At 38.6% G+C, this 21,915-nt stretch overlaps 1 protein-coding gene across 3 annotated transcripts; it reads right to left on the reverse strand.

Annotated features, from left to right (window-relative positions):
• Positions 1 to 1,924: 1,924 nt before the first annotated feature.
• On the reverse strand, positions 1,925 to 20,202 carry ylpm1 (YLP motif containing 1). 3 transcript variants are annotated; one of them, XM_055232168.1, is made up of 23 exons: positions 19,388 to 20,092; positions 18,961 to 19,161; positions 15,500 to 15,538; positions 14,703 to 14,891; positions 14,090 to 14,445; positions 11,309 to 14,014; positions 11,110 to 11,239; positions 10,911 to 11,037; positions 10,743 to 10,832; positions 10,488 to 10,644; positions 10,388 to 10,411; positions 10,126 to 10,301; positions 9,707 to 9,855; positions 9,568 to 9,630; positions 9,356 to 9,475; positions 9,106 to 9,282; positions 8,952 to 9,035; positions 8,778 to 8,861; positions 8,629 to 8,703; positions 3,630 to 3,681; positions 2,771 to 2,898; positions 2,504 to 2,680; positions 1,925 to 2,176 (listed from the first exon to the last, which is right to left on the reverse strand). In XM_055232168.1, exons 1-22 carry the CDS (start codon positions 19,922 to 19,924, stop codon positions 2,534 to 2,536), a joined length of 5,811 nt encoding a protein of 1,936 aa, XP_055088143.1. In that variant the 5' UTR covers positions 19,925 to 20,092; the 3' UTR covers positions 1,925 to 2,176; positions 2,504 to 2,533. The 3 variants fall into 3 exon arrangements, with proteins under 3 accessions (XP_055088143.1, XP_055088145.1, XP_055088144.1); XM_055232169.1 differs by lacking the exon at positions 15,500 to 15,538 and having other exon boundaries at positions 1,981 to 2,176; XM_055232170.1 differs by lacking the exons at positions 10,388 to 10,411; positions 15,500 to 15,538 and having other exon boundaries at positions 19,388 to 20,202.
• Positions 20,203 to 21,915: the final 1,713 nt, after the last annotated feature.

The raw sequence follows: 21,915 nt of genomic DNA on the forward strand, positions 1-21,915 counted from the left end.
GAGTAGTCTTGGGTGAATGAGATCGCCACCCTCCTAAGAGGGGCAGGGAGATTATGCATTTTGCCAGGTAAAAAAAAAAATGAAAAAAGGTAACACTTCCGCATGCAAGATTAAATTTTTACCTTACTAAATAAATTATGGTTGGCTACCAAGAAATCTTAAGTTGCATTTTTGGTCCTTTTTAAGAAAACAGTTGTGCAAAGCTTCCCAACAGACATATTCACCACAGACTATACAGTCTATGACACACACACACCACAGACTATACAGTCTGACATGCACACAAACACACACATACAGGACAATGAGCAGTGACCACATCTTAAACATCAAAGAAAAGGCTCCAGCACAGCACAAAAATAGCAGAAACTGTTCATACCAGCCTGTGGTATTTGAGGTTAGAATATTTATTTGGTTTTGCACTTACAAAGAATGAAATACACTGAAAGACAGTAATACAATTATGATACTTAAGTAAAATTTTATCTACAATTACAGTAAAACATTTTTTTGTGAACTACAAAGTCTGCATGTTCATTGTATAAATATAAATCAAATACATTTGAAATGCTAATACTTACAAAAATGATGACACCAATAAAGTTTGTATCCAAATGAGCCTGCACTTGAGTCTTCAGTTATATCTTGTAATGATGCACTCATCCATCTCATCTTCTGGTCAGCTGTATAACTCAAGGGCAGTTACATGAAGGCATGTTTGTATCCGTGCATACGTAGGCCGTCTTCCTCTCAAGAGCTCCAAACATTGAGTTCCACCGTTCTTCTGTCGAAACCTTCACTTCAGGAAATGCTCCTCCACGTTTGCACACCATCACGAGACTTGCTTGGATTATTTCAGCTCTCAAATTGTCTTCACTACAAAATACTTCTTGATGCTCAAAGATCTTTTTTGTCTTTAAAATGCTTCATTCTCTGCACCCAACAGTGGCATTTTCTATGCACTCAAATCAGGGCTAAAATCAAATATACACAATGTAAGATGAGGTACAAATAAAACAGGATAAGCAATAAATGGAGCAAACTTTACAATACAAAATGCAACGTGCCTTTTCTGGTGGCTATCTCCATGGTGATAGTATTGGTTTGTCAGGAATGCTCCACATTATGGCACTTAACAACAAACTAATATCACACATTTCCAGGTATCTGTCTTACCCCAAAATTCATGTACCTGAGAGGGTCAACTTGCCACACATCTGAGCTATTACTAAGTCACCTGCTGGTCTCCATAGAGATAACTTTGATGTAATATTGAGGTACATTTTAGACAAGGCAATGACATCCCCTTGTATACAAGCAGTTGCAGACAGAAAAGTTGCATAGTGCAACTTTAAGAAATTCATGCTTCTACGGTATGACAGGACAGATCATGAGGGTATCCAATATGGTAACGTGCATGTTGCAGAAGTGCAAAAAGCTGGTCAAGAGCCACAGCTGTTGATTTACAGACATGTTGAGGCACCAAAATTCTCTTAGACAAGATCATCAAATTATACTATGTGCCATGCCGTGCCATTGAATTCTGTTACCATCTTCAAATCTAAAAATGTATGTTTAACTAGCACCAATAAGGATTCACCTAAAATGTAATTCCCAAACTGGAATGCCACCATTGAAATGTGTGGCTGTGTCGTTATTATCTTAAGAGCTGCATTTTGAATGATTCATGCATGTTTGAGTAACCCTGTATCACTTAACTTTGTGGATGAGTGCTCAGATAATTTACGTTTTTACCCGTCACTCATCCCCGTCCATGGTTCTGCATTTACAGATGTTCTACTGAAAAAAAGTTACATATTTTTAAAAAAAAGGAAAAATAATTATCTGGTAGATCAGTTTCTAATGCGTCTTCTTTAAATAATGACACATCGCATCACTAAAAGGCAATGGAACTACAATGTACAAGTTTCATAATTGTGTAGGTTTTATTGTCGTTTCAAGTATACATTTTAGACAGAAATACAGTTGAGAGCATGAAATATATATATATAAAACAGCAAAAAACTTAATACAAGCCACATGACTGAAATAAACAGAACTACGAGTTTATATGATAGAGACATTAAAAAATGAAATTTAATTCTGGTTAAAGAAAGTAACAATCGCTGGGTACATTAAGCGTCAGGAAAGAGCATCTTCGATATCATCACATGACCTATAATAAAATGAAAAGTCTTAGTTATTTTAATCTTTTTTGTCTTAGCTAATGCTTCACATTTCATCTCACACTTCATCTCACACTAACACCACAAAATTCAACTGACAACATCAACTACACCAAGTATTTAATTCAACCGTATTCAGTTAATTTCATAAATATAAAAGACGAACAGGCAAGCAAAATACAAGTCACGATTTTAACTGTAGCACAATTATCAAAGGCAACAGGTCTTATAAATCTTATATGTATTAACTGTATCTCCTTATTTTCAAAACATTAACCAACATTGACCGATGCTTTTATCAAAAATGAAAATCTTACCATTAGGTGAGTTAATAAAAGATGCCCTCTTCAGAAATACTTTGTGCGGTTGAGCGCTCTCTGTGCCAGCTGCCCGCTGTCATCTGTTATTCGCTCCCAGTCCGTTTGACCAACCACAAAACCAATAGCTCGTTTCAGATCTGCGTTCTTCTGCTCCTCTAAATCTGCCCATCGGACCTGCGAAGCAAGAGCAAAGGTTTTCAGGTCAAATATAAGAATTAAAATGATAGAAATAGTTGGAATGACTTATTTGCTGAGCCTGTTTACCCTCTTCTTTCCAGGTTGGGAGCGGCGTGTGGCATAGTCGTCTGGAAGCTGGAGGAAGTCCTCTAAGCCGGATGTGTGGTCACTGTCACGTTTTCTCTTCCCAGTGATGCTCAGGCCATCCAACCGGTCTGTTCAAATGAATAATAACATCATGTGCTGCCTAAGAGGAGTCAGCATGCAAACTCAGTACCAAGTATTTCTGACTAAAGTTGACACTTATTTACATATGGTACATTTTTTACCCAGGTTGAGAGTTGTAACTATAACCACACGCTAATTAATAGGAATCATTGTCTTTAAGTGAAAATTCATATTAGTATAATAATGCAAGGCCATGTCAACTGACTTACATCATTGTGTGCTATTCATTTAACAGGCCAGTATAATTCTTGATTTCAACAGCTGTACAGCGATAAATTTGCCAATTCAGCCTCAACTCTTTTTATTCATAGAAGCATATATATTTAGAATAGAACAATATGTTTCTTAAAACATATTGTTTTTATGCATCATGATTGAAATTTCATTTTAATTCAGGATTCAAGTCAAATTACCTGCTTAAGTGTCTCAGGACATGTTTGTGGAGGTCTAAACTACAGGGTGGGTTAGCCAATTTTATACAACACACTGCATAGAAACCCTCAACCTGAGCTGTTTGCAGAGAGCACATCAACTAAATAGCAGCCTTTGGAATTGCCAATTTATATATGCTGTAATCGTTGAAAGTTAAAAAGGAGTAAACAATATGATCGTCATACTACATTTAACCAGAGTACTTTGTGTGACACAGACAGGCATGGCCATTTTTGGCCAGTGATAAATGATGAAAAAAAAGAAGAAAAAAAAAAAGAATGCATACCGAGTTTTGCTTCAGATGTGTCCATCTCCCATTTGCTTTTTGGTAGGTAGCCCTATATTACATAAAGAAAGACTGTAGAGTTAAATCTCCAGGCATCAATGGGACAAGAAGAACAGGAAGGAAAGTTTTGGCTGAAATAAACATGGTAACAACAATAAAAGACAAAAACAATGAAACCAAGTTATAAACTCTATAATAACTTTGCCAAATGTTCATTTAGAGACTTTGATAGCTAAATATTCACCTGATAAAGGAACTTAATTTGTCCATTAATTGTCCCTGTCCTAAACATCAACTCTAAAAAATCTCACCTCTCATTTAACAATCTTCTCCTACATTGGTTGTGGTAAACCTCCAGCAGTTCTTCTCTGGATGGTTGGAATACTATCCACCAACTAAGGAGCAATGTTTGTTTTTTTAATGTAGCTTTTCTTAGCAAAACTAGGTTCACTCAACTCACTTAAGCAAAATGCAATGTAGATTTTGTGGCTTCTTGTGGTGGTACTCACGATGAATAATCTGACAGACTTACCACTGTCATGTGCAAAAGTCACAAAAAATACGTTCAACGAAGAACGCCGATTTTGTGCAAGATTAAATATTAGTGGTTCCCCAAAAAATGACTATTTATTTGGAACACCAGCACGATGTCAGATACCACTATTTTTAAGTTCCATTAACTCCTAAAAATGTATTATTTGTTTAAAGTGATTATTAGAGAGCAAGATTTAAATACAGATCATAGATCACATTTACTTTAAATGTACATGCTTAACCTAGACATTTTGGTTTGTGTCAAAGTATCAAACATCAAACAAAGTGTTTTTCAAAATAAGTTAAACAGTTTATTACATGAAATTCTGTAGTAGAGGGAGTGTCCAGAAAAGAGCTATACAAATTCAATGAATAATAATGATATAATATTTTATCATTATAATTTTATTATAATTTATATTATTACCTTTTTAGTTTGCAATACACACTACCTTAATTTTTCTACAGTTCAATAGTGTGTGTGTGTGTATATATATATATATTCTTATATTCTATAAGTTTATTTATTTATTTATATAGATAGATAGAGATATAGAGAGAGAGCGATATATAATATATATATATATATATATATATATATATATATATATATAGATAGATATATAGATATATAGATATATATAATCAAACTGAATATTGTGAATCCTATACTAAATGTTAATGTACAAACTGCAGTGATGCTCAGATAAAAGATGCGTGTTACATTAAAATATTTAACTGTATTAAATCACAATCAAAGCTGGGTGCTTTTTCAGTTCTCATCTTGCACAGTTAAGCCTATTGGGCAAACTATGCAGATTTTTCAGAACGGTGCTCTAAAAATATTTATAAACATGTGTTTATATATTTACACAAATATTTGTCATAAGTCTATCAGGTTAATGTGAGGCAAGACACACGTGCCCTCCAGTGGATGACATATGTATTGCAGTCAGTGTCTCCATACCCACAGTCTGTACCAAAATCAAAAAGGTACAACTGATAAGTTCCCAGTGGAATATTACCACATCTGTATTCAGGTAAATAAGTACAGCCAAGTGAATGAGTGTGCTAACAGGGCTTTAGAATAATATATTGTTAACAATGATTATTTATTATTCTTTTTAAATAACAGTGATTTTAAGTCTGGAAACAGGATATTCACAAAGGATCACCCAAACATCCGTGGATGCCTCCAAACATTGGTCCAAATAAGAAAAAAAAGGGGAAAAAAACTAAAGATTTCTGAAGAAGACTGCAAAAATATGATACATAGTTGTGTGGCCACTGATGCTCACTGTAAATAATATCAGGCATAGTTACAGTACATTTTACTTGGGCAACCTTTTCACATGACATGGGCCCAATTTCAAAAAGCAGGTTCAACTGACCCAAAGCTTAATTCTTGACTTCAAATTAACCTACTCAGCCAAAGTCAACTCGGAGATTCCTATTTCAGACAGCAGGTTTGGGGTACAGTTTGAGCACTGAGCTTGGGTTTACCTGAAGAGAAAAAAGGCGGCTGCAATCTTAGAAGAACAAAGAAGGTCCTGTGCCTCTGGTTAAGTTATATTCAGGTTTTACATGAAGTCAGATGTTTCAGTGGTGTGCAGTCTGGGCAATCAAGGCAAGCAGTGCTTACCAAATACCATCTAAAATCACCCTGTGTAAAAGTATAATTAAATAGTTTTGAATTATATCCACATGATCCAATGTTCCCTTGCTTCTGCCTGTTAAAGGCATGTCCGAAGTCACGGCGTTTAGTACACCCTATTGCCCATTGAGCAAACTGCATCCTAGCAGTCTCAACATGTGCTTCTCAGTCAACAACAGCAGGCTCAAACAGCACTGAATAAAGCCATGGAAGAGTCTGACATCTGAAGAGATTTCTAGTAAGTGTGCATGTGCAGCAGGAGATAGCAGCAGCGTTAACTTTCAACACTTTCAGGTGACTAAAATAACTCGCCTTTAGCTTCACTTTTCTAGTGTTCAGCTCCAAAAATGGCTCACTATTTGATTAAATGACTGTCTGTTTTACTAACATCTAGTCTGTGAAATTGAGTATCCAGATGGAGCAGTGGAGTGACTGGCAGGAGAGAGCTGGAACCTAGTCTGTGGCCTGTGTGTTTATGAAGCAACTGTGGTAAAGGAGTAACAGGACTTTTACACATGTGGACGAAAATGTGGCTATTCTAGACCTACTTCGCTTTAGGGAAATAGAAGACATTTTTTCAGGAAAGACGTGGCTTTGATTTGCATCTGAGAGGTGATAAGGTGCAGTTTTAACGCAGGGCTGTGTTTAATGTGACTTTGTGACACTGTATTATTATTATAATAGTATTATTAAGTGTCCCTGTCTGGCCAGTGCATTTTGTGTAGTAAGTGCATTACACATCTGTAGACCTATCGTGTGTCACTCATATGGTTTCTAGATGCATAACAATAATGACAGATAACAATAGTACTGAAGGCTCAGCTGCATAAATGATATGTAAGAGTAAGACAAATCTGTGAAGAAACAAATAGACCACTGACCAGCCTCGTCAAATACAGTCCAATATATACAAATATTAATAAACTATGCAGCTGAAGGCTTCTCTAGTTTGACTCCAAAATGGCTTATTATATATGCATTTAATATGTCAGCAAAAATAAATATATCAACTTGCAATGTAGTTTGAGTAAAAAGTGGCATTATAAGTGTATTATAAATATTGATGTTCACCCCAAGTCTGCTTGCCTACTGCTACTGTGTTACGTTATTCTTTAATGAATAGTTGGTATGATGCCTAAACACACATTGTGTTAATTACATCATACTTGTACTTTGTAGAGCATTAAATATTTAAAACTTTTAAGTAATTTCATACACCGTCATTTGTGGTAACTCTTAGAATTTATATTTGAGTATTTGAAGTATAGATGGCCTAACATGGAATTTAACCTGACAGAAAAAAAAAATTAATAAATCAAGGTTGACTATTTGCTTGATATTAAACTCGAACTGACAAAATTAATTCAGGAAGATATTGGGAGCAGGGACTTATACTATTATAAAATGACACAAAATGTATTACAGTGGAAACTGAACTGACCATATAAAGTAAAATCTTCACCATTAATCAGCATACTTCTGTGAATGAGGGAGTGAAATGTCCAATCAGACTGCTCCTCCAGGACCAGAATCTGGTTAAATTCATAGTCAGAAGAATAAAACCAGCTCTGGACCAGGTTAGGTTTACAGAGTGAAGCCAGTGCACACAAATTCGCTGGTGGCCCAAAATAGGCTGACGGAACATACGGCGTTGTCAGTAGCAAGAGTCTTTGACCTGGAGAGTGTCATTGGCCCTCGAAGGACGCAGTTCGGTCTCACATGAGAAGTTTCTGAATGTGTAATTGGCAGAGGACATCTTTGTCAAAGGAGCGCTCTGATAGGTCATGAGTTTCCCTCTGGGAAATCAATGGGTATTAGATATCTTAGATATTTATACAAAATTCGATGGCTGCGCCACTTTCTTCTCCTCTATGTCTTTGTATTTGGTACAACTTAAGTTCTAAAGTTTGTGTTTGCTTGTAATTATTGAACAGCTCTTTTACAATAAATTCATATTATTTTCCTCATGAATTTCCTTGATAACATGAGGATGTGTCAGGCACATGTACAGATCTTACCGTAGGCAGTGTGGTTGTTCCAGCATGGCTGCACAGAGCAGAGTGGATCACTTTGCATCCTTGATAGGCGGTGGATGGCAGGTTGGTGCATAATGGGCTATACATGATGGCTAACTTAATTAGGTTAAATTAATTAATTTGAACTTAATTTGAAACTCAAAAGTTGAGTTATGCCTGCTTCTTGAAACAAGTCCATGGTCAATAAATTATTTCATTATTAAATCTACACTGTCCCTTTTCAAATATGAAGTCTATCAATTCAGTTTTATATTCTAAACATATGACTATTTTCCTTTACTAATATCAGTTGGTGAGCAGGAAAGGTGGATGTTGTTTTTCAGTGGGAAAAAAGATTACAAATCAAGGAAGGGGGAGTGGAACATCCAACATATTGCATAACTTTAATGTATTGATCATACTGTAATAACTATGATTTGATATGATCATGAGTATTTTCACAAAAAATGCAAACAAGAATGATGGTACTGCCTTTTATAGGTTTTGTGGGCAAGACAAGACCTTTAAAGCCTTGATTTAATATTGGCCTAGGAAACCAAAAGTGACCTAAAACGACCCAAATCCAGTCATTTTTTGATGTGAAGTCATTATAGATGCTGGGTTTACAACTGATACATTTCTGAGGACGTCATAGTAGGTTATCGAATTAGCATGTCATATACATTATTTCAGATGCATTCTTTTGCACATAGGTGGCCTTGAGACTAGGATCAAGATTCTTAAGATAATTACAATAAGTGTAATAAAGTAATTAAATAGAGGAGGCATGTCCTACCTGATCACTCTCCTCTTCCTCTTCCTTCTTGGGTTGCTTAACTTCATCATCAGGATTAAAATCCTCCATCTCCACCTGTAACACAACAAATAACATAACCAGTACAAAATCAAAAAATCTAATGGGTGTTAAGATCTTGTAGAACTTGCCTCCTCTATAGCAGCATCCTGCAGAATGGAACGAACATCTAAACACACCATATGACTTGGAGATGGCTCCCAGTTATTGGCTATCTGTAAAACAGAAAATGCAGTTTTAGTGGTCATCCAATAAGTATAAGCATTTTTTAAAAAACTTCTTTATTGGAACCTTCTCAAACTTACCTTAGTTATATCCTTCACTTTGCGTCCATGGACGTTTCTCTTTGCACATGTCTGAACATCAGCACTGATTTCAGCAAGGTACACCTATGAAACAAAGACTTAAATTTGCAAAAAAGAGAGCGAGAAAAAAGCAATGACAAAACACAAGTCATACCTCAAACCCTTTCGTCTTTGCTGCACTCCAGAACTGGTCAAAGTGCTTCACTCGATCATTAATAGTGTCTAATATGATGAATGGGAAAAATCCATCGTCTAAGGTTTTCTTGAATGTTTTAAGCATGCTGCTCCGATAAGTTTCTTCCATTTCTGGCTCATATTCATATTCCAGAACCTAAATATTAAAACAACCTCACAATAAATGTTGTTTGTTCAATTGCCAATCAGCAACAATAAACAGAACTTGCCTTAGTTTTAACCCTTCTCCCAGTATCAGGGTCTTTTTCAACTTTTTCAACTTCTGTCATGAAATAATCATCCAGAACAATAACCCGTGGTGGTGCACCTCCACAGTGGACTTCTTTGTCCTTAACACAGAAGTTACTTTTATGTGTTACACAAGCTGGTTAAGTTACTAAAAAAAAGCATGCAAGTTTACACATATAAACATTAGGCTTACTCTAATGAGCTTTGCAACATGACTTTTTCCACTTCCCGGGAGACCTCTCATTATGATGACAATCTATCAAGGATAGAGCGAAGTGTTAAACTAATAAATACTATTTATATACAGATACATTCATAGCCACTTAAATTACCCTGTCGGGTCGAGACAATCTGCCAGGCATTTTAAGAATATCATCAATGTTCTTCAATTCTGGTTTCTTTTCAAGTCGAGCTGAAGGCTGAGCAGGAGGTGGCAACACTGGAGGGGGAGGAATTCGATCTTCATAGCTTCTACGTTCCACTAGAAAAGTCAATAAAATACTTTTTCAAGTGAATACTGACCATTATACTTTCCATTCTACAGTTCCCTTAGACTCTTAAATGTACAGATCACACATTTAAAGCCATTTTCTAATGCATTTCATAATTCCATATTTATTGATCTATAATTTTATTGCATACATACACAAATTAACATATGACAAACTAACGCTTTCTGAATCAGAAATGAAATACATAAACATTGAAACACATAACATTGTTTATGAATATTATAGCAAACTGAACATACCGTGGGGTGAGGGTCCATGGCTGTATCGCTCCCGTTCCAGACTTGATTGCCTGTAAGGTGCTCTGTCGTAGTCGGGTCTTCCATAATGTTCACGGTCACGACTGCCACTATGGTCTCGCTCTCGAACATCCCTTTCTCTCTCCCTCTCACGGTATCCTGTGCGAGGCACTGCAGATCTTTAAAAAAGGTTTTATAATAAATACTAAATTCTAATAACACACAAGTGATTTATTACAGTGCATTACATAATGTGATGCAATACCTTTCTTCAGTCAAACACTGTGTGCTTGAATAAAAAAGCAAATAAGAAAAAATATAATAGAAGTGTAGAAAAAAGGGTCTTCTATTTGGCATAGAGTTACCTGTCATCTCTTGATGTATACCGCTCTCTCTCATATTTCTCTCTTTCAGGTAACTTTTCTCTGTATTCTCTCTCTCTACTGTAGTCTCGGCGGTCCAAATACAGGTCCCGTCTTTCATAGTGGTCTCTGCTGTAAGGATTTCGCAGACCTAGGGGTTCTAGAATACAAAAAAGCACAAAAAAGTATTAATCAGAGTTGTAAAGGCAGTATAAGAAAGTTGTTTATTGACTACATTCAATATTTTGTCAAAAGTACCTTTTTCATAGCCTCTTTCAGATGGCAAAGGATCTGGTCTTAAGATTATTCTTTCACCATAAGATATTTTCTCAACAGTAGCCCCAGGCTCTAAAAAAAAATGCCAACACAATATTCACATTACAAGGATACTGGTTCCAGCAAGTCATAAAGCAATATCAATCCTACCATGCCCATGCGCATAATCTACAGTCTTTGGGAGAACTGGAGTTTGAAGACGTAGCTGATAATCAGTGGTAGCAGGCGTGCCATCTCCAGACAGAGCTTCTTTAGTTGTAGATTGTGAAGCTATACCCTGAGAAGGAGTGAAAAATATATATCAGTATATTTTTTTAAATTACCTTCTTACACAATTTTTTTTAAATACCTTTAATACATTTTTAATATCTGGTGGAATCTCTAGACCAAGAAGACCAGCAGGAAGCTCAGGTAAAATGTCAGGTACAATAGGAGCAGGCTGGGGTTCAACACTAGATGGCTTTGTTTCTTGCAACTCCCTGGAGAGAAATTGGCATGTAAATTCAAAAGCTTAGTCAAAGGCTAATACACAGAATAATATAGGTTACCTAATCATTTTCAGTTCTTGAGCTGCTTTTAAGATGATCTCATGTTGCCTCTGAGAAAGAGCCAGTAGACCACCTGCACTCGTTCCTTGTGTTACAGGATCAAGTGAGCTTTCTGGTAAGTTTGAAACTGCCTCAACAGCAGGTGCTGGTCTTTCTAAAGACACATCTCTCTTTTCCTGATAAGCAGGTCTAGGTTCATAGTCTGGATAGTGTCTTTCTGGAAGAGGGGATAGTCTAGAGCGCGTCACAGAATAAGAAGGATCGTCCTGTCGATAATGAGGTTCATCTCCATATTCCCTTATTCGAAGTTCTCCTCTTGGCCGGTCTCGCTCTTCATGAGTATATGGGTAACCTCTATCTCTCTCTTCAGCCCAGGGTTCATCTCTGTGCAACTCTGTTGGTAACAAACGAGGGGGATATCTCCTCTCAGACAGAGGAGCTTCTCTGTCCCACTGTGATTCATAGACATCTCGAGGATAATCAGAGGCCCGGCAATACTGTTTCTCTCCATGCCCATAATCTGCAACAAACCCCTCTTTCAAATCTTGTTCATATTCTTTGTCTGAAGGATATGTGCCTCTACTCATTTCATGACCAACAGACCGCCTCATTTCATCTCTCTCCAAAATCTCATGTGGAGTGGAAGGAGGGCCACGGCCATATGCCATTTGCCTATCTGCCTCTTCATCATACCACTCCTGAAGATCAATTTCATGAGGGTGTGGTGGTGGACCCCTCCCTCTTCCTGCTTCAGAATGCCCTGGACGTCCATGAGGGTCATTATACATGGGGTCAAATTCAGTGTCCATTTCATAATGTTCTGGTCTATGAACAGGATGAGGAGGTCTGACTTGTGTAAAGGATGGATGCCCACGAGGTGGGCGACCTCGACCAGGTGGAAATGGCGGTCTCATACCTCTTGCACCCATAGGTGGTCCCCATTCATCCCAGTATTGGTCTTCTTCTGGTGGATACTTGGCAAACTCTGGATCCTCCCAGTGGCTATCTGTGTGGGCTGTTCCAACTTGTTGGCCACCTCTACCTATTGGTTTCCCTCCTCTACTCAAAAGTGGACCCCCTCGACCACGTGGTGGGCCTGCCCGAGCCACTGCAGGACCTCCCCTGGGCATAGGTTGACCCCCTCTACCCATAGGTGGACCCCCTCTACCTCCCCTACCAATAGGAGGCCCTCCTCTACCCATAGGGGGCCCTCCCCTACCCATAGGGGGCCCTCCTCTCATGAAGGGAGGACGTCCTCTCCCCATTAGAGGACCACCTCTCCCCATGGGATGCCCCCCCCTTCCCATCGGCATTGGTGGTCTTCCTCTCATCAATGGGTGCCCACCTCTTCCCATAAAGTGATCCGCTGGTTCTTCATAATATTCTTCTTCTAATGGGTAGAATTGATCATTGGGCATCCACAATTCTTCATCGGTTGGCTCTGAATTATCATGAAACTCCACATGTGAAGGATCTTGCCAGTGATACTCCTGTGGCTCCTCAGGCAAGGCTAATTCTGCATCAGATTGTCCATAATCATAAGACTGTTCATCTATGTCTCTTTCAAATGATGAACTGTTTGACCCACTTAATATTCTTTCCTCCATTTGCCCACGGCCTCGCCCCCGACCTCGAATGGGTACCTGAGGCTGTCCACGACCTCTACCAACTGAAGGTATTGAAGAATCTGCTTTTGGTGGTCCTGGCGTAGATAATTTGGAATCCTGTTGTAATATGGTTGATTGATTTGATTCATCTTTATGCGCAATTTGTGCCACAGATTTAGGTGCCACATCCGAATGCTCTGATACAGGAGGTTTGTCATCAGTAGGTTTGGATTTTTCATCACCAGACAGGTTGTCACTTTTATGTGTCTGTGGTATTGGATCTTTTTGAACAAAAAATCCTGCATTTCCAATCATGCTGTCATCTGTCAAGTCATTATCTGATGTTGATGCACAATCCTTCTTTTCATCAGTTTTTAGTTCCTCAGCTGCTTGTTTAGTAGCAGGTCCAGCCTTGGGTGGAGGACCCAGTTGTTTTTCTTGTTGTGGTACGGGTAGACGTTGTAGAGGGGCAGGTGGTCGTTGTGGTGGGCCAATATGAGGTTGGGGGCCCCGTGGTGGCTGGTCAAATCTTGATGGGCCATCAAAACGTTGCCTTGGAGAGTCAAATCTTTGAGGACCATCAAATCGCTGCCGTGGCTGGTCCAACCTTTGAGGCCCATCGAATCGTGGAGGCCCATCAAATCGCTGCGGTCCGTCAAAGCGCTGCGGTCCATCAAAGCGCTGCGGTCCGTCAAAACGCTGCGGTCCATCAAAGCGCTGCGGCCCGTCAAAGCGCTGCGGCCCGTCAAAACGCTGCGGCCCGTCAAAACGCTGCGGCCCGTCAAAACGCTGCCGCGGCCCGTCAAACCGTTGCGGAGGCCCGTCAAACCGTTGCGGAGGCCCGTCAAACCGTTGCGGAGGCCCGTCAAATCGTTGCCAAGGACCGTCAAAGCGTTGCCGAGGACCGTCAAAGCGTTGCCGAGGACCGTCAAATCGTTGCTGTGGCCCATCGAATCGTTGCCGTGGACCACCAAATCTAGGACTACCGTCAAAACCTGGACCACCAAATCTTGGGGGAGCATCAAATCGTGAGGGAACATCAAAACTCTGCTCTGGAGCATCACAGGCTTCTTCAAATCCCTGTTGCGTTTGGTCAAATCTGGAAAACAAAAATTGCGGTCTTCTAAATTACCATGGGCTAGCAAGTTTTTTTATGAAAATGACTGAGACTCACCGTGAACCTCCAACACTTTTAAAAGTGGAAGGATACTCAGTAGCACCTGGGTTTACTGACTCCTGGTTTGACTGATCATGGTCAGGCCCAATAGTCCCACTACTGTATTGAGTTGAAGGATAGGGAACCATTGCAGTGAGGGTGGCCACACGTTCCTGAATGTGAGCGTTTGTGGCATTCATCTGCTGCTGCCATTGCTTCCACTGGCTTTCGTAGTCTTGTAGCTGGTCTTTGTGGGGATAGCTTTGAAACTGCTCATACCATAACATGAAAGTTCGATCCCACTCTTGATACAATGGAACAAAACGTTGCTGCTGTGTTTTATAATGTCTCAACTGCATTTCAGCCGACATAGTCTAGTAAAATAAAAATAAAACAAATAAAAAATAAATTATTATTATTTACAAAAAAAACACAATTGTTTTATTAAGTACATTTTATATTAAATGCTCTGCAAATCAGATATACATTATTGTTAAACAATTTGTAATAGAAGTAATGGAAAAAAAAACGTTTGTTAGCTTACTTGGTAACGCCATAAAGAACACATTCTCACACTACCTTTTGTAATGTAGTGTGTTCTTTTTATAAGGTAAAAGACAATAATGCACACCTGGAAGTTTGGAGGTGGCTGAATGAGTTGTTGATATTGTTCGAGGACTTTCTGAAGATTCTCATGTTGTTTCATGAGAGCCTGGTACTGTAAACCTGCCCTCTGCTGCTGCACATGCTGCCACTGAGCTGCAGCAGCCTGGAGCTGCTGGAGGCGGACGGCCTCCTCTGGATCCTGAGGAGTTTCAGGCTTTGAATGGGAACAAGGCAGAGATGAACTGAACATCTTGTACATAACTGTTACATAGACTAATGATGTTACAAAATTTATGAACTATAAATAACAAGTTTGGGGTAACTTGGGGCATTTTTCAAACAAAATATAACTTGGCATGAAGTTAATGGAATTTTACAAATTCTATAGTTTGGACTGACAGACAAGCTTCAGTCGAGCCTTCAACATGAATAAAAAAATAACCATTATTTTCCTCCTCGTACCTTGCATTCTGGGTATTATGATGTAGGGACAGCATTTAAGATACACATCGAAACAGAGCATTATTAATAATTTGTCATTTTTCATTATATAAGATAAGATATACCTTTATTAGTCCCACAGTGGGGAAATTCCAATATTGTATTTTCTTAAAAAAAAGTGGAAAAAAATCCACAAATGCCAAACCTGATAATATATTTTAATGACCATCTTCTTTAAATAAATTGATGTGTAGACATAAAATCAAAATAATAATTTCAAAATGTATTAAGCAGTGCGACAAAAAAATATGGAAAAAACATAACAAACATCACATTATGTGAGATGACTTATGAAGATGGGACATGGTTGCTGGGACTTACTTTGTCTGTAAGTGTCGGAGGTTTTTTGACATTTTCACTCTGAAAATTCATGCAAATAATATAAATGTTTATAGCCAATCATTCTCATGTAAAATTTCCCTGGAAAAACAATATTCTACCTGTACAATACATTTACTTTTTTCAGTAGCTAGATATACTTTTAAAAAGGTGCTATTGTCATTATTGTATGACATTTTCACCCGATATTGGCAAGAAGAACCCTAGTAATTTACATATGCCAAGACATCAAATCACAGATCATATTTAATTTAATATTGTAAAACACAAGAAGGTGCTGGGCATCTTACTAAAACTGATTCAATAATTTGCATATAAAACATTTTCTGGTCCTGATACTTGAGGAACACCCATCCCAAAGGCTCTGAGGGCCTGGTTTTCTGTATTGTCCACTGGATACACATCAGGTCATTGAGGAGGAGCCATTCTAGTAACTTGACTTACTTTCTCTTGAAACAATTTGAGAATGACCTCAATGCATGCAAGGATACATCTCTGAAGGTTTTACTGTATATTGGAATTCTGTGATGAGTGCCATCGGAATTCCAGACTAGCAGCCTCGCTTCAGTCAGAGCGGCTGTGGCTACAATAGTAGCTTAACACCACAGAGTGTGGTGTGAATGAATAACGCACTGTAAAACACTTTGGGAGTCTTGAAAGGTGCTATATAAATCCAATGCTTCATCATTATTATTATTATTAATGTATCAACAATGGAGTTGTGTGCGATGCATCTCCATTAAGCCTATAGCAGTTGAGTGCATTACCCATTATTTTAATTTTAAACAGTTGTCCTGAAGCTCTCCACTTCCTTGGCTCTAGAAGAGAAAGGGAGCACCTGACTGGTCACTTTTTAGTGAAATGGTCTTTTCACAACTGATTACAACCTCAACATTCAGAAATTCACAAGTTGATTTCCTTTTTAAATTTCATGTCAATAACACCACTTGAAATAAATATATGGAGAAAAATGGTGACCAGCCCAAAACACTTCACTGCTGTAAAATATAAAATACTTCAAAATATTAGAGTAACGTCCAAAAGACAAGTCTTAATAATAAGTAAACATGAATAGAAAATCTGCTGATTGGGACAGTTTTTTTCCTTTTTGCATTAATTAAGCCTTTTGTGATTGCACCAACTCCACCAATTCAATTTGCTCAAAATATCTTTAACACTGATTGAACCTAAAAAATATTAGAGCAAGTAATCCATCTGAATCAAAGCACATCATAATGGCCCTAATAAATTAATGTGATATTGTGATAATGTGATATTGGTTTGCACTAGAAAATAAGTCTGTTCACATGGGACAATACTGAAATTTGAGGTCATGATTATCATGGCCAAAATTATTTCAGTTAATGATTACATCACGATAATTATTAAAAATGCTGAGAGTTTAAGAATGTTCCGGATATGAATAATTATCATTTGAATACTATGAGGTTCCACATTTAAACAACTGTGAAAGTGAAAACATCTAGAACAGATCATCGTGAATAAGTATGTTTCTTCTGCACATTCTGGTGACACAATGACGATTATCTTTGTTGGCGATTATCATGATTATATAAAATGTCCCCTGAACCATTATTGTCTACCCTTTTTATCACAATAAATTATATTATTGTTTATTGTCCCATCCCTAATACAGCGTGCAGTATTAAGGTCTGGCCTTTAAGAGACTCTTCCAGACAGCACAGACTTGCTCAGTCACTTTTGTAGGTGACAAAATCAGTCCTGTGTAACCGACAAGATGGAGATGCAAGTACACAAGCATGTGGTTTCAAAGATCATTTAGACAGTGTTTACCAAATCAAGATGTTTTTTGGCTGCATTCAATCTAAAGGTACTGGTCTAAGGAGCTAGCATTTATATTATTATCCTGGATTACCATGAATATTAAAAAGAGGAGATATTATGCAAAATCAATTTTGTGCAGCTTTCTACCATGTCATAATGTTGTTCCCCCATCAAAAACATACCATGCATATTTTCAGTAATTTCAGTAATCTCCCTGGTCCTATTCGAATCCTCCTAACAGTCAGCTGTAAGATTTGGTGCAATGCTCAGCCCAAGAGGGTACATCACACATGACAATTCTCTATAAATATAAAAAACATGATACAAAAGTGTGCACAGCAACTTGACATTTCATTAGTGGGATGCTCGCTCTTTTGTTTTTAGCAATCTAAAGGGAGAGTAAAGGGAAGGGAGAGCTTCAAAAACAAAAGTTAAACTTAATATGTTGTTGTCAGCAAACAGCATTTTCAAAACAATGAATAAAAGGTAACATGGTGATCTACATACGTTATGTGTTAGCAGTTAATAACCCATAGAAGTATAATACCCCGTCTTTAAGGACAATGCCTGGATTACTGGTCATTAGTTCGTGAGTTTTTGTTTTTTTTTTCCCGTCACTAATCAAGGTCTATAGTCAATCCTCTGTCAGTAAGAGCAGGGTTCAGGCTTTAGAAATGTGTCTGTTTTCAATGGAAAACAATAAAATGTTGAAGGAATTGATATAGAAAGACATCTTTTTTTCTTTTTAATAAAACAAATTAAAAGAGAATTTTATCAGATTTCTCATACCACCCATATGTGAACTCATGTACTAAGAATACGCGCCCTCCAGTGCTGAAACTGGTCTGCCAAAATCAGGACGTGTGACCAGTAGAAGAACACATTTTGAATATTTTGCCAATTTTGCGGGTGTTTTTTGGGGTCTGATTGTGAATACATGTGTCTTACGACTATTGGTTGATTAAACTATAGGGGGCGGTCCCTTGATTTATATAAGGGGAGCGGAAGGGGCTGTCTTTATACCTGAAGAAGGTCAGAGCGACTGAAACGTTGTATGGAATAAAATTGCAGATTGCAAATTGCAAAAGAGTGAGACAGTGTGCGGGAGTTTTTCTTTAGTTTTTAGACAAGTGCTTCACCTCCTACGCACCTGTCACCCAGTCGGGTGTGCGGAGTTTACACAGAAATGAGGACTGAATATTTTGCCAATGAAATTACATGGCCATGGAGTGTAAAGCATCTGCAGTATTTACATGGACGGATTCAGGTTTCTCCACATTAAAACCCCACTTTACCCCACATTAAACCCTATGCATACAATAGTAATGACTATCCAGACAGTATTCAAAGGCTCTTGGAGAAAAAAAAAACGCACACTGGTTCTTAAAAAAGAACTTGGACACTTGCACAAGTAGGAAAAACAATTATGGAATTTAAACTGAATACAGTAGAGCAGAGCTGTATTTACTTGAGGTTCTACAAATAGAAATAAAAAGTTATTACAGCTAGATTAGGAGTGTATAATATATTTTTAGACATGGGACACTGTTGTATATGTTGCACTGGTGCACAAATTTAATCTTTATGGTCTTGTCATGATGGAATAAGTTTTGCTGTGATGTTTAAATGTTACTTACCTCTGAAGGAGGTGGAGGGGGTGGGGCCGGTGGTTCCTCTTTAGGAGGAGGAGGAGGAGGTGCTCTTTTGGGTGGCTCTGAGGTTGGAGGTGGCGGCGGCACTGTAGCACTACCACCATCCTTCTGATTTTGTTTACTTCTATCTTGCTTCATCTTTTGAAGGTTCTGAAGATGCTGTTTGTACCACTGCTGCTGTTGATCCTGTGGGTCATGTCAAAATGTTACACAAAAAACATTAATCTAAGGCAGATGTTGCTTGGCCATATATTATTTATATTTAGATATTTAGAGTACAATCAGGTTATTATAATGCAATTAGTATTTCTAATGCATAGGATATGCATTAATCACTTTGAATAAGTCACATGTCCACTTTCTTAAGTTGTTTTAAACGTTAACAGGTGGGATAAGCCCAGGACATTATTACCTGTAAAGATGTCGCGTTATCACTCCCGGGAGCAGGGGGCGCGGGCTTGTTTTCCATGGGCTTCGGTGCACTGTGCTCGGGAACTTTTGTTTTCACAGAGGGGGGTTCTGGGGGTGGAGGAGCAGGTTGAGACTCGGTTGGGTGCGGCTGAGACGGCGGCGGAGGCTGGATGTCTTGTGGCTGGGCCGGGGGCCCTCTCATCGTCAAATTGGCAGAGTTATTCTGAGTATAGTAGGCCGAAGACCCAATGGCATTGTCTTGAGTGTCAGGGGACTGCCATGAAGAGCTTGAATATCCGACTGAGGGTGCAGGGTTGTACACGGCGGTGCTGGGCGCTCCGTGGTGTAGCACCGACTGGAGCTGTTTCTGGTGGAGCATCTGCAGCTGCTGCATCTGCTGGAGGTGCTGCTCCTGGAGGCTGGTGAAGATGGAGGCGCCGCCTGAGCCTCCAAACCCAGCGGCATTCCCGGTGTTGTTACCGGCTCCATAATTTTGGGACTGTTGAGATCCACCGTAATTCCCCCACGAAGGATACATTACGCCAGCATGCAGCGACTACGCGGCCTCTCTGCTCATTTACAACCGGTGTCTGGCAGCTAGCGAGGCTAACAGCTAATGCTCACCTACCTTTGATGAATTACCTTTATTTTAAATTTCGAGTTACAAAACCATTTATAACTGACATAATTTTATAAAAGTGTGACTCTATATAAACTAATGTGTATGCCTTCACGTTAGCTAATTGGAAAAATAATCTGCAAATCCAAATGGAGCTGATGCAGCTAGCAGGCTGCGGCAAAACACGCCTCTACAACGGAAACACGTCACGATTCTGTAATGAACATTTCCTCCCCCTTTGTTTTGATTCCCCAATCATTGTATTACTAAATATAAAAATCAAGTAATTTATCACATTTGTAACTGATGTTGTATGTGACACCTGGTTCTAGGAGTTGAGGCTGCTGTTTGCTCTTGCTTTGGTGTGGGTTACCGTCTACAGTTGCCCTTGTGCTCAGAAAATAAACAACCAGGAGAAATTCGGCGTGTTTCTTTACGCTAGAACGCTATAGTATGTGTATATTTAGGCCCATGATGTATGTACGTTACATAAGATAGAAAAACATAATCATTACTACACATCTATCAAAGGTCTGTTTATATTAGGCTAACGATAGGTTGAGATTATTGTTTTACAAAAACTATTTTGAAGGTCCTATGAATCGTAGGTCTCTTTCATAAAACCGTGTTGCGGGCATTAACCACAAGGGGGCGTCATAGATGCATACATGGTCATGCTCATGAGGAGTGTAAACAAACTGGCCCTGTAAGTAGGGTACTTGCTTGCTTGGTCACTCTGTTGCTTACACTACTAAAAGATATTGTACTTGAGCCATATAGACTAGAGACAAGGTCTATATTATCTTATATCACACGGACTGTAGATGGGACTGTAGGTTGCCTAGCTTGCCCTTGAGATATGATGCACATTAGAGTACTTTTTTCCTTAAGATCACCAGTAAATTGGTATTAATTTTGACCAGAACCACTTAAAAAGAATCGTTAAAGCGGATTAATCAAGCTCGGCCTGTTTAATGTGTCCCGTTAATTAGTTTGTCAGCAGTGTTTTAATATCGTCTAATGACTTCATATTTCATTGATGACATTAAAGGAGTGTTAAAAGAGGGGAAATGGCCCATTCAGGATTCAGTTCTTTCGCTTAAGACGTCCTCGATGAATAAGACAAGGTCATAGAGGCCGAGCCTTTAGGGAGAGATACATTATCAGGGGATGGGGGTGGAGGAATCCCATAGAGGAAGTGCTTTCCTCTCTAAAACAGCATGACGGGCACAATGTGATACAGTTATGTCTCTGAACAATACACATGCACAGAGTACTCTTCAACAGCCTCTTCAGGATTGCCCCACAGAGCATATATAGCCTAGACCTTTTAAATTTTATGAACACAACTGACTAGTGTCTGTTTGTCTTTAAAAGCAAAAAAAAAAAATAAGAAATTAATCTCTGTGTAAATATATTTTGAGCCCCTTTTGGTCCTTATCAGCACTTTCTAAAGCTCTCAAAGCAAGAACAAAGAAATCAGAAATCGTAAAGTTGTGTCTCCTAGTATTGAGGACACTGCATTTTCTCTGTGATGAAAATCCTATGTTAAACAAAATGCTCAATGGAGGCTAATGGATCCTGAACAAGTCCATGCACTGCTTCCAAAATGCTTTGTTTGACAAATCAATTTTCCCATAACCCGGTGAGGAGAAAAGTGATGCGGATTGATCGCCCCCCTGACTTTGTTTCCAGAATATTGTTTGATGGCTGGATAGATTAATTGGTATGACATTTGAAAGCCTTCTCTTGACTGTCAGCATCCAAGCCTCGATACACCAATCGAAGTGCGGTCTAATTGTCTGCTCTATAATACCTCACTTCACAAATTAGAGACAGGCCTTCATAAACTATTCCCAATGCAAGCCCTAAACAGAGTCACACTGACAATCACATTTGAGTTTGAATAG

This window comes from Periophthalmus magnuspinnatus, chromosome 24, assembly GCF_009829125.3.
Source record: "Periophthalmus magnuspinnatus isolate fPerMag1 chromosome 24, fPerMag1.2.pri, whole genome shotgun sequence".
In the NCBI taxonomy this organism is placed as follows: domain Eukaryota; kingdom Metazoa; phylum Chordata; class Actinopteri; order Gobiiformes; family Gobiidae; genus Periophthalmus; species Periophthalmus magnuspinnatus.

Excerpts from the sequence above, each read along its gene's own strand:
- ylpm1 (XM_055232168.1), bottom strand. The coding sequence starts at position 19,924 with ATGTATCCTTCGTGGGGGAATTACGGTGGATCTCAACAGTCCCAAAAT. Across the intron at positions 10,412-10,487 it reads TATACATCAAGAGATGACAG|CACACAGTGTTTGACTGAAG; the intron begins GTAACTCTATGC and ends TTTTTATTCAAG. Across the intron at positions 10,302-10,387 it reads CAGTGTTTGACTGAAGAAAG|ATCTGCAGTGCCTCGCACAG; the intron begins GTATTGCATCAC and ends CCTTTTTTAAAG.